Here is a 12,128-nt window from a genome sequence, read left to right on the forward strand (position 1 = left end):
GTGGAGTCGGGGTGGACGATGGAGTCGGGGTGGACGTGGAATCGGGGTGGACGGTGGAGTCGGGGTGGAGTCGGGGTGGACGGTGGAGTCGGGGTGGACGGTGGAGTCGGGGTGGAGTCAGGGTGGACGGTGGAGTCGGGTGGAGTCGGGGTGGACGGTGGAGTCAGGGTGGAGTCGGGGTGGACGGTGGAGTCGGGTGAGTCAGGGTGGACGGTGGAGTCGGGGTGGACGGTGGAGTCGGGTGGGGGGGTGGACGGTGGAGTCGGGGTGGACGGTGGAGTCGGGGTGGACGGTGGAGTCAGGGTGGAGTCAGGGTGGACGGTGGAGTCGGGGTGGACGGTGGAGTCGGGGTGGACGGTGGAGTCGGGGTGGAGTCGGGGTGGACGGTGGAGTCGGGGTGGAAGGTGGAGTCGGGTGGAGTCAGGGTGGACGGTGGACGGTGGAGTCGGTGGAGTCGGGGTGGACGGTGGAGTCGGGTGGAGTCAGGGGTGGGGTGGACGGTGGAGGAGGGGTGGACGGTGGAGTCGGGGTGGAGTCAGGGTGGACGGTGGAGTCGGGTGGAAGGTGGAGTCAGGGTGGACGGTGGAGTCGGGTGGAGTCGGGGTGGACGGTGGAGTCGGGTGGACGGTGGAGTCGGGTGGAGTCGGGTGGACGGTGGAGTCAGGGTGGAGTCGGGGTGGACGGTGGAGTCGGGGTGGACGGTGGAGTCGGGGTGGACGGGGTGGAGTCAGGGTGGACGGTGGAGTCAGGTGGACGGTGGAGTCAGGGTGGACGGTGAGTCAGGGTGGACGGTGGAGTCAGGGTGGGAGTGGGGTGGGGTGGAGTCGGGGTGGACGGTGGAGTCGGGGTGGAGTCGGTGGACGGGGTGGACGGTGGAGTCGGGGTGGACGGTGGAGTCGGGGTGGAGTCGGTGGACGGTGGAGTCGGGGTGGACGGTGGAGTCGGGGTGGACGGTGGAGTCGGGGTGGAGTCGGGGTGGGACGGTGGGTGGAGTCGGGGTGGACGGTGGAGTCGGGGTGGGGGTGGACGGTGGAGTCGGGGTGGACGGTGGAGTCGGGGTGGAGTCGGGGTGGACGGTGGAGTCGGGGTGGGGTGGACGGTGGAGTCGGGTGGCGTCAGGGTGGACGGTGGAGTCAGGGTGGACGGTGGAGTCGGGGTGGAGTCAGGGTGGAGTCGGTGGAGTCGGGGTGGACGGTGGAGTGGGGTGGAGTCGGTGGAGTCGGGGTGGACGGTGGAGTCGGGGTGGACGGTGGAGTCGGGGTGGAGTCAGGGTGGACGGTGGAGTCGGGGTGGACGGTGGAGTCGGGGTGGGTCAGGAGTGGGGTGGAGTCGGGGTGGACGGTGGGAGTCGGGTGGAGTCGGGGTGGACGGTGGAGTCGACGGTGGAGTCGGGTGGACGGTGGAGTCGGTGGAGAGGGGTGGAGTCAGGGTGGACGGTGGAGTCGGGGTGGACGGTGGAGTCGGAGTGGAGTCGGGGTGGACGGTGGAGTCGGGTGGAGTCGGGGTGGACGGTGGAGTCGGGTGGAGTCGGGGTGGACGGTGGAGTCAGGGTGGACGGGGTGGAGTCAGGGTGGACGGTGGAGTCAGGGTGGACGGTGGAGTCGGGTGGACGGTGGAGTCAGGGGTGGACGGTGGGAGTCGGGTGGAGTCAGGGTGGACGGTGGAGTCGGGTGGAGTCGGGGTGGACGGTGGAGTCGGGTGGAGTCGGGATGGACGGTGGAGTCAGGGTGGACGGTGGAGTCAGGGTGGACGGTGGGGGTGGACGGTGGAGTCAGGGTGGACGGGGTGGGGTGGAGTCGGGGTGGACGGTGGAGTCAGGGTGGACGGGGGAGTCGGGTGGACGGTGGAGTCGGGGTGGAGTCGGGGTGGACAGGGTGGAGTCGGGGTGGACGGTGGAGTCGGGTGGACGGGGAGTCGCGGTGGACGGTGGAGTCGCGGTGGACGGTGGAGTCTCGGGGTGGACGGTGGAGTCAGGGTGGCGGTGGACGGGGTGGAGACGGGGTGGACTGTGGAGAAGGGGTGGACGGTGGAGACGGGGTGGACGGTGGAGAGGGGTGGGGTGGACGGGTGGGTGGAGACGGGGTGGACGGTGGGAGACGGGGTGGACTGTGGAGTCAGGGTGGGGTGGACGGTGGAGAAGGGGTGGACGGTGGAGAAGGTGTGGACGGTGGAGAAGGGGTGGAGTCGGGGTGGACTGTGGAGTCGGGGTGGACTGTGGAGTCGGGGTGGACTGTGGAGTCGGGGTGGACTGTGGAGTCGGGGTGGACTGTGGAGAAGGGGTGGACGGTGGAGAAGGGGTGGACGGTGGAGAAGGGGTGGAGTCGGGGTGGACGGTGGAGTCGGGGTGGACGGTGGAGAAGGGGTGGACGGTGGAGAAGGGGGTGGAGTCGGGGTGGACGGTGGAGTCGGGTGGACGGTGGAGAAGGGGTGGAGTCGGGGTGGACGGTGGAGTCGGGGTGGACGGTGGAGTCGGGGTGGAGTCGGGGTGGACGGTGGAGTCGGGTGTGAGTCGGGGTGGACGGTGGAGTGGACGGTGGAGTCGGGGTGGACGGTGGAGTCGGGGTGGAGTCGGGGTGGACGGTGGAGTCGGGGGTGGAGTCGGGGTGGACGGGTGGAGTCGGGGGTGGACGGTGGAGTCGGGGTGGAGTCGGGGTGGACGGTGGAGTCAGGTGGGGTGGAGTCGGGGTGGACGGTGGAGTCGGGGTGGGTGGACGGTGGAGTCGGGGTGGAGTCGGGGTGGACGGTGGAGTCGGGGTGGACGGTGGAGTCGGGGTGGAGTCGGGGTGGACGGTGGAGTCGGGGTGGGGTGGACGGTGGAGTCGGGGTGGACGGTGGAGTCGGGGTGGACGGTGGAGTGGACGGGTGGGAGTCGTGGGTGGACGGTGGAGTCGGGGTGGAGTCGGGGTGGACGGTGGAGTCGGGGTGGACGGTGGAGTCGGGGTGGAGTCGTGGGTCAGGGTGGACGGTGGAGTCGAGGGTGGGACGGTGGAGTCGGGGTGGACGGTGGAGTCGGGGTGGACGGTGGAGACGGGGTGGACGGTGGAGACGGGGTGGACGGTGGAGACGGGGTGGACGGTGGAGTCAGGGTGGAGCCAGGGTGGACGGTGGAGTCAGGGTGGACGTGGGAGCCTGGGTGGACGTGGGAGTCAGGGTGGAGTCAGGGTGGAGCCATGGTGGAGCCAGGGTGGACGTGGGAGTCAGGGTGGACGTGGGAGCCAGGGTGGACGTGGGAGTCAGGGTGGAGTCAGGGTGGAGCCAGGGTGGACGTGGGAGTCAGGGTGGACGTGGGAGCCAGGGTGGAGCCTGGGTGGACGTGGGAGCCAGGGTGGACGTGGGAGCCAGGGTGGACGTGGGAGTCAGGGTGGACGGTGGAGTCAGGGTGGAGATAGGGTGGAGTCAGGGTGGACGGTGGAGTCAGGGTGGACGGTGGAGTCAGGGTGGACGGTGGAGTCAGGGTGGACGGTGGAGTCAGGGTGGACGGTGGAGACGGGGTGGACGGTGGAGTCGGGTGGACGGTGGAGTCGGGGTGGACGTGGGAGTCGGGGTGGACGTGGGAGTCAGGGTGGACGTGGGAGTCAGGGTGGACGTGGGAGTCAGGGTGGACGTGGGAGTCAGGGTGGAGCCAGGGTGGACGTGGGGGCCTGGGTGGACGTGGGAGTCAGGGTGGAGCCAGGGTGGAGTCAGGGTGGAGCCAGTGTGGAGCCAGGGTGGACGTGGGAGTCAGGGTGGACTTGGGAGCCAGGGTGGACGTGGGAGCCAGGGTGGACGTGGGAGCCAGGGTGGACGTGGGAGCCAGGGTGGACGGTGGAGTCAGTGTGGAGCCAGGGTGGAGTCAGGGTGGACATGGGAGTCAGGGTGGAGTCAGGGTGGAGTCAGGGTGGACGTGGGAGTCAGGGTGGAGTCAGGGTGGACGTGGGAGTCAGGGTGGAGTCAGGGTGGACGGTGGAGTCAGGGTGGAGCCAGGTTGGAGTCAGGGTGGACGTGGGAGTCAGGGTAGAGCCAGGTTGGAGTCAGGGTGGACGTGGGAGTCAGGGTGGCCGGTGGAGTCAGGGTGGACGGTGGAGTCAGGGTGGACGAGCACAATCAGACTGGTTCAAGTGTTAAGTTACTGTACTGGCACAGTGGCACTACCGTAAGAGATATTTTTGCAAATGTGTTGTGTAATGTACTGTGAATGTCAATGGTTCAGACATACATTGTTCTACGTGATTGACAGCTCATTGTGCCACTACACTGAACTACAGTAAAAACTAAAAAGCCCACATCAGCGCTTCAGTTAAGACTCACTCAAAACCTCCACGTGGACATCAGCCAACAGTTGTTCTGCAGTGGAATAGACTAGAATCAGTTTCTAACATCTTCAACTTTCAATGATTCTAATACATATAACAACGCATGTATTTGTCCCAAACGACACCCTATTCCCTAGGACACTACTTTGAGCACATAGGGCTCTGTTCAAAATAAGTGCACTATACACTGAGTGTACAAAACATTAGGAACACCTTCCTAATATTGAGTTGCACTCGGGGCATGGACTCTACAAGGTGTTGAAAGTGTTCCACAGGGATGCTGGCCCATGTTGACTCCAATGCCTCCCACAGTGTGTCAAGTTGGCTGGATGTCCTTTCGGTGGTGGACCATTCTTGATAGACACACGAAGCTGTTGAGCGTGTAAAAACTCAGCAGCTTTGCAGTTCTTGACACACTCAAAAAAAATCGGTGCGCCTGGTACTTACTACCATTTGGGACAGAACTCATGTATTTCTGCTTCAGGTGTTACTTCCCTAGCTATCACCTTTAAATGAGACAAACATACACTACATGACCAACAGTATGTGGACACCTGATCGTCGTACATCTCTTTCCAAAATCATAACCCTCTTTTGTTCCATCCAGTAACTAGCTAACACCAGACACATGAAAAGGGGAGACATGTACAGTGCCTTCAGAAAGTATTCAAACCCAATAACTTATTCAACATTTTGTTGTTGCAGACTGAATTTGTCACACCCATCTACAGACAATAGCACATAATGAAAAAGTAAAAACAGATTTTTGGAATATTTTGTGCAAATGTATTTTTGTACACCCCTGAGTAAATAATACATGTTAGAATCACCTTTAGCAGCGATTACACCCGTGAGTCTAAGATCTTTGCACACCTGGATTGTACAATTTGCACATTATTCTGTTTTAAACTCTTCAAGCTCTGTCAAGTTGGTTGTTGATCATTGCTAGACAGCCATTTTCAAGTCTTGCTATAGATTTTTAAGTCAAAACTGTAACTAGGCCACTCGGGAGCATTCAATGTCATCTTGTAAGCAACTCCAGTGTATATTTGGCCTTGTATTTTAGGTTATTGTGCTGCTGAAAGGTGAATTTGTCTCCCAATGTCTGTTGGAAAGCAGACTGAACCAGGTTTTCCTCTAGGATTTTGCCTGTGCTTAGCTCTATTCTGTTTCTTTTTATCCTAAAATAACTCCCTAGTCCTTGCTGATTACATGCCCCTATTATGAGGCATCCACCACCATGTTTGAACATTTTAACAGAGGGTACTCAGTGATGTGTTGGATTGCCACAAACATAATGCTTTGTATTCTGGACAATAAGTACATTTATTTGCCACATTAGTTGCAGTATTACTTTAGTGCCTTATTGCAAACAGGATGCATGTTTTGGAATATTTTTAGTCTGTACAGGCTTCCTTCTTTCCGTCTGTCATTTAGATTAGTATTGTGGAGTAACTACAATCTTGTTGATCCATCCTCCATTGTTTTCTTCAATCACAGCTATAAACCCCAGTGGCTGGGCCTGGCTCCCCAGTGGCTGGGCCTGGCTCCCCAGTGGGTGGGCCTGGCTCCCCAGTGGCTGGGCCTGGCTCCCCAGTGGCTGGGCCTGGCTCCCCAGTGGCTGGGCCTGGCTCCCCAGTGGCTGGGCCTGGCTCCCCAGTGGCTGGGCCTGGCTCCCCAGTGGCTGGGCCTGGCCCCCAGTGGCTGGGCCTGGCTCCCCAGTGGCTGGGCCTGGCTCCCCAGTGGCTGGGCCTGGCGCTCCCCAGTGGCTGGGCCTGGCTCCCCAGTGGCTGGGCCTGGCTCCCCAGTGGTTGGGCCTGGCTCCCCAGTGGTTGGGCCTGGCTCCCCAGTGGTTGGGCCTGGCTCCCCAGTGGTTGGGCCTGGCTCCCCAGTGGTTGGGCCTGGCTCCCCAGTGGCTGGGCCTGGGCCTAACCCATGGCTACGCCCCTTCCTAGTCATGTGGAATCCATACATTTGGGCCTAATTCCTTTATTTCAATTGACTGATTTTATTATATGAACTGTAACTCAGTAAAATCATTGAAATTGTCAAATGTTGCGTTTATATTTTTGTTCAGTATAGTTGATGATCCCTGCTGTACAGACACTGGGAGACAAATTCACCTTTCAGCAGGACAATAACCTAAAACAAGGCCAAATATACAGTTGCTTGCCAAGAGGACATTGAATGTTCCCGAGTGGCCTAGTTACAGTTTTGACTTATATCGACTTGAAAATCTTTGGCAAGACTTGAAAATAGCTGTCTAGAAATGATCAACAACCAACTTGACAGAGCTTGAAGAATAATGTGCAGATATTGTAAAAATCAAAGTGTGCAAAGCTTTTGGAGACTTACCCAGAAATACTCACAGCTGTAATCGCTGCCAAAGTTGATTCTAACATGTACTGACTCGGGGTGTGAATACTTATGTAAAATCAGATATTTCTGTATTTTATTTCCAATAAATATGCAAGAATTTATAGAAGCACGTTTTCATTATGCGGTATTGTGTGTTGACAAAATTCAGGCTGTAACAACAAAATATGTAAAAAGTCCAGGGGTGTGAATACTTTCTGAAGGCACTGGGCCATCCAAGTACGACAAGTCAAGCAGACTGTACGTGAGGGAAAACACCAGTGCCTGTGTGTGTGTGTGTGTGTGTGTGTGCGCGTGCGTGTGTGAAATCAGACCGCTCACTTTACAAGGTTAGCAGTCTCCAGTTAGCTCAGAGGGTGTTGTATCCCTCTCCCTAACCGGTGTAATGAAACAAAGAGCCCAGGAGAGATAAGAGTTCCACAGTGATTCAACCTCTTCTAAATCACCTCTGTCACACTGCTCAGCTGACCAATGGCCAATGAAGTGACCAATGCAGCAAGCATCTGAGAAGTCACAGGAAATTAGTTCATAGATCTTTGGATGCTTTCCCAGAGACGTTTTGAAAATTACTGTATAGAGTAGTAAACAAATTTGTCACAGTAATCTTCCCCTCTGATGCTGGATGGTAATTAGAAATGGCAGGAGGGAGGTTGAACTCAGTGGACTGCAGAAGGGAGGTTGAAATCAGTGAACTGCAGGAGGGACGTTGAACTCAGTGGACTGCAGATGGCTGGAGGGAGGTTGAACTCAGTGGACTGCAGAAGGCCGGAGGGAGGTTGAACTCAGTGGACTGCAGAAGGCAGGAGGGAGGTTGAACTCAGTGGACTGCAGAAGGCCGGAGGGAGGTTGAACTCAGTGGACTGCAGATGGCAGGAGGGAGGTTGAACTCAGTGGACTGCAGAAGGCCGGAGGGAGGTTGAACTCAGTGGACTGCAGAAGGCCGGAGGGAGGTTGAACTCAGTGGACTGCAGAAGGCCGGAGGGAGGTTGACCTCAGTGGACTGAAGAAGGCCGGAGGGAGGTTGAACTCAGTGGACTGCAGAAGGCCGGAGGGAGGTTGAACTCAGTGGACTGCAGATGGCAGGAGGGAGGCTGAACTCAGTGGACTGCAGAAGGCTGGAGGGAGGTTGAACTCAGTGGACTGCAGATGGCAGGAAAGAGGCTGAACTCAGTGGACTGCAGAAGGCTGGAGGGAGGTTAAACTCAGTGGGCTGCAGAAGGCTGGAGGGAGGTTGAACTCAGTGGACTGCAGATGGTAGGAGGGAGGCTGAACTCAGTGGACTGCAGAAGGCCGGAGGGAGGCTGAACTCAGTGGACTGCAGATGGCCGGAGGGAGGTTGAACTCAGTGGACTGCAGAAGGCTGGAGGGAGGTTGAACTCAGTGGACTGCAGATGGTAGGAGGGAGGCTGAACTCAGTGGACTGCAGATGGTAGGAGGGAGGTTGAACTCAGTGGACTGCAGATGGCCGGAGGGAGGTTGAACTCAGTGGACTGCAGAAGGCCGGAGGGAGGCTGAACTCAGTGGACTGCAGATGGCCGGAGGAGGTTGAACTCAGTGGACTGCAGAAGGCCGGAGGGAGGTTGAACTCAGTGGACTGCAGATGGCCAGAGGGAGGTTGAACTCAGTGGACTGCAGAAGGCTGGAGGGAGGCTGAACTCAGTGGACTGCAGATGGCCGGAGGGAGGTTGAACTCAGTGGACTGCAGATGGCAGGAGGGAGGCTGAACTCAGTGGACTGCAGATGGCAGGAGGGAGGCTGAACTCAGTGGACTGCAGATGGCAGGAGGGAGGTTGAACTCAGTGGACTGCAGATGGCAGGAGGGAGGTTGAACTCATTGGACTGCAGATGGCAGGAGGAAGGTTGAACTCATTGGACTGCAGGACAGTGGAGTACGTATCTATTAGGATGGTAGTTTAAAAGGCCCTGTCTTCGTGTCCACCTTATCATCCTGTCACAGTTACATGTACACTCCCGAGGGTTTAGGGATGTCCTTTCACTAATTACACCGGTGCACATTCCGAGCCACCAATGTACCCTTATGAAAGTCTGCATTTCTGAATAAGTCCATTGGTCTTACAGGAAAATTCCACCAAATTGGTATTTGTTTCATTAGTCCATTGTTGATATAGTCCCAAAATGTTTTTCATGTCAGCAATCAAGTTATCAAGATATATATACACATTTCAAAATACAGAAATACAGCCGGTATGACGCAAAACGCACCCTTAAGTGATGCAAAACGCACCCTTACGTGACGCAAAACGCACCCTTACGTGACGCAAAACGCACCCTGACGTGACGCAAAACGCACTCTGACGTGACGCAAAACAGATCCTTATGTGATGCAAAATGTAGCATTATGAGATGCAAAACACATAATACCGGCTGTATTTCTGTTCTAGTAGGACTAGTGATACACACTCACAGGTAACTGGTAAAGAGTACTAGTAGTCCTTACCTTTGTCCAGGGACCTCTCCAGTGACGGTTTGGGCGAGGCTATCTTCCTGACCAGGGTGAGGAGGACCGTCTGGCCTGTCTGCTTCATCACCTCCAGAACCTCCTGGTTAGTGAAGCCCTGCAGGCTCACCCCGTCCAGCTGGCACAATGAAACAGGCCAAAATTAATTCTCACCCTTGTCCCCGTAAACTCTGACAGGGGGTTTCTGACATTTTTCTATTTTAAGCAGGTAAGACAGTGAGAACAGATTTTCAATAGAAATCTGAACTGACAATGAAGACCCAATATGGTTGTGTTATAGTGTGGTGTATGGTTCACTCTCTCACACTCGCTCACTCATTCACTCTAATGCTCTCACGCACTCTCTCACTCTCACTCTCTCACTCTCTCTAGCACACACACCTTGGGGTTAATGAGGGTTGCGCTCATTAAAATCTGATTAATGGTCTCACCTCTATTATCCTGTCATAGATCCGGATGTTTCCGCTCTGCTCAGCGGCACTCCCAGGAACCACGTTCTTCACAAACACCCCGACCGCGTCTAGGAGAGAGAGAAGGGGAGGTGGAGAAAGTGAGACAGATGGAAGGAAAGAATGAGAGAGCAGAGAGAGAGACCAAGGAGAGGGGAATAGAGAGACAAGACACCATCAAAACAATACATCTCAAACAGAGTCAACAATACAGGATCGGAGTACAAATAGGGGCTAGGGGACTAGGATGAGGGGGCTGGGTTAAGGGTAGGGGACTAGGATTAGGGGCTGGGTTAAGGGTAAGAGGCTAGGGGACTAGGATGAGGGGGCTGGGTTAAGGGTAGGGGACTAGGATTAGGGGCTGGGTTAAGGGTAAGAGGCTAGGGGACTAGGATTATGGGGCTGGGTTAAGGGTAGGGGACTAGGATTAGGGGGCTGGGTTAAGGGTAAGAGGCTAGGGGACTAGAACTAGGGGGCTGGGTTAAGGGTAAAAGGCTAGGGAGCCAGGAGTTGACATGGTATTGGGCATCGGCCTACCTTCGCGGGTTAAGGAGTTGTATCCGATGATGGTGATCCCCAGGCTCTGGCCCTCCTTCTTCCTCAGAGGCACTTTATGGATCTCATAACCCTCCAGGTTGGGCTGGAAAACCATAGAGATATGCTGTACATGTACTGACGTTCTAATGTCACGGACATATTCACCACAATAGGTAGGGCAGTGGAGGGGCAGGGGCCACAGGAGAAGGTGTGTGCATGTCTAGGTTTGTGTGTGTGTGTGTGCGTTCCCCATGCTCCTGTCTCACTCACCGTCCTGTGGATCCTACTCTGGGGTTCGACTCCAGAGGGTGAGACAGAGACGGGGCTGGCGGAGGGCGGGGGAGGGGGCGGCGGGGGAGGTGGAGTACTGTCCTGAGGGGTCACGGGCGATGAGCATGCACACGTGGCTCCCGCAGCCCTGCAGCACCTTGACCACCTGGTCGCTGGTCAAGCCACCAGTGGGGGTCTCACCAATACGCAGGATGTGGTCACCTGTACGCAGGCGCCCATCCTATAGGGGGGGGGGAGAAAGAAAGAAAGACAATGTTAACATTTGTACAAACTGGAAATATGAATAATACACAATGCATTATAGTTAAGTTCAGGGTCTAGCAATAACAGCAATTAATTAGACTTTTACTCAAGTAGAATTTTACTGGGTGACTTTTACTTTGAGTAAAAGAAAAGATACGTCAATAGAAAATGACTCAAGCATGACATTTGGGTACTTTATCCACCACTGTTGGTTGCTAGTACATGAAAGGACTACCCCAAAAATGTGCTCATATTCAACATTTCGCTTAGTTGGACCATTTGATAATTTCAGCCAATGTTGTCCAACGCATTTTACATCCCACTTGAACAGGCCAGTCCCACCCTGGTCTGGGCCTGGCCCGCGGTACTAAGCTGGGAAATGTATTCACCGACTCGCAGGTCAAGCAGAATAAACTCAGCGAGGGAAAAATAGGAAAAAGTCAAAAGAGAGGGGAGAACAGCATCCTTTGTGGAAAGAGGGATGAAAAGTGTTTGATGCATAACCGTGGTGCAGGAAATCTCCCCAACTTCTCTCCCTGGGTCTGTGCACGGGACAACGGGGGCGCATTGAAGCCAGCCCTGGCCATTAAACATTGAAATGGGAAACGCCAGGGTCTAACAAAGACCCAATTTTGACAGCTTTTTTGGAGCATAAGATCCAGTGATGTGTGAAATGCTGCACTGTGCCTTTTGAACAAGCGGGGTTTTGTTGCCCAGCCTGGGCTCTCTTGGACATTCAAAGAGAAAGAGAGAAAGAGAGAGAGAGACAGAGAGAGACAGAGAGAAAGGGAGGGTGTGGTAGACAGAGTGAGAGAGAGTGAAAAGGAAAGGAGGGAGGGGTCGAGAGCGAGAGAGAAAGAAAAAAGAGAGGAGTGGTGCAAAGCGGTTTCAGAAACAAGGGATAAGGTTTTTTAAATCCAGATCCCTCTTGGATAACACTTTATTATAAAAGGTTATAACCGACAGACTGTTTTTTTTTTTACAAATCAAATGACATGTTCCCATGTTAACTCGCTGAATAACTGAATACACCCCAAGCTCACAAAACGAAGGACAAAAGCCAAGCGCTAAGTGGGAAGAGAAAAGAAAGGGTCTGCTTGTAAATGAGCATCGGCTGTGTCAGGGACTTTGGGCGTCTGCGAATAAACCTTTCGCCAACATCTCTGTAATTGTGAACAGAAAAGTGGTCCTTCGAGCCGGATGCAGGCCTAGCGTGCTCTGTGTAGCCAGGATGTAATCCCCTTACAAGGTGATCATTTTTTTCCCTCCGGCTCAATGGCTATTATAATGTAACTGAGCCCTTTATGGGACACGCTCAGCATTAATTCAGCTAAACTGGCTGTTACTATTCATAGGGGAAGACCGGTCTGTTACCAAAGGATCAGGAGGAAGAGAGAGAAGGAAGCCCCGAGTATGTAATGGTTTAGTAGGCCTACTGCGGAGAACTGTTGTGCAATGTGC

At 55.4% G+C, this 12,128-nt stretch overlaps 1 protein-coding gene across 1 annotated transcript in view; it reads right to left on the reverse strand.

Moving 5' to 3' along the window:
• The window catches only part of LOC115124876 (inaD-like protein), a 126,647-nt gene extending 116,399 nt beyond the window's left edge, over positions 1-10,248 (reverse strand). The window contains exons 1-3 of the mRNA XM_065009922.1: positions 10,134-10,248; positions 9,579-9,667; positions 9,127-9,265 (exon numbers count right to left, since the gene is read on the reverse strand). Of these exons, the coding sequence (XP_064865994.1) occupies positions 9,127-9,265; positions 9,579-9,667; positions 10,134-10,248 (343 nt within the window). The remainder of the gene's footprint in view (positions 1-9,126; positions 9,266-9,578; positions 9,668-10,133) is intronic.
• Between the last annotated feature and the right edge of the window lie 1,880 nt (positions 10,249-12,128).

Source organism: Oncorhynchus nerka, linkage group LG25 (assembly GCF_034236695.1).
Source record: "Oncorhynchus nerka isolate Pitt River linkage group LG25, Oner_Uvic_2.0, whole genome shotgun sequence".
NCBI lineage: Eukaryota > Metazoa > Chordata > Actinopteri > Salmoniformes > Salmonidae > Oncorhynchus > Oncorhynchus nerka.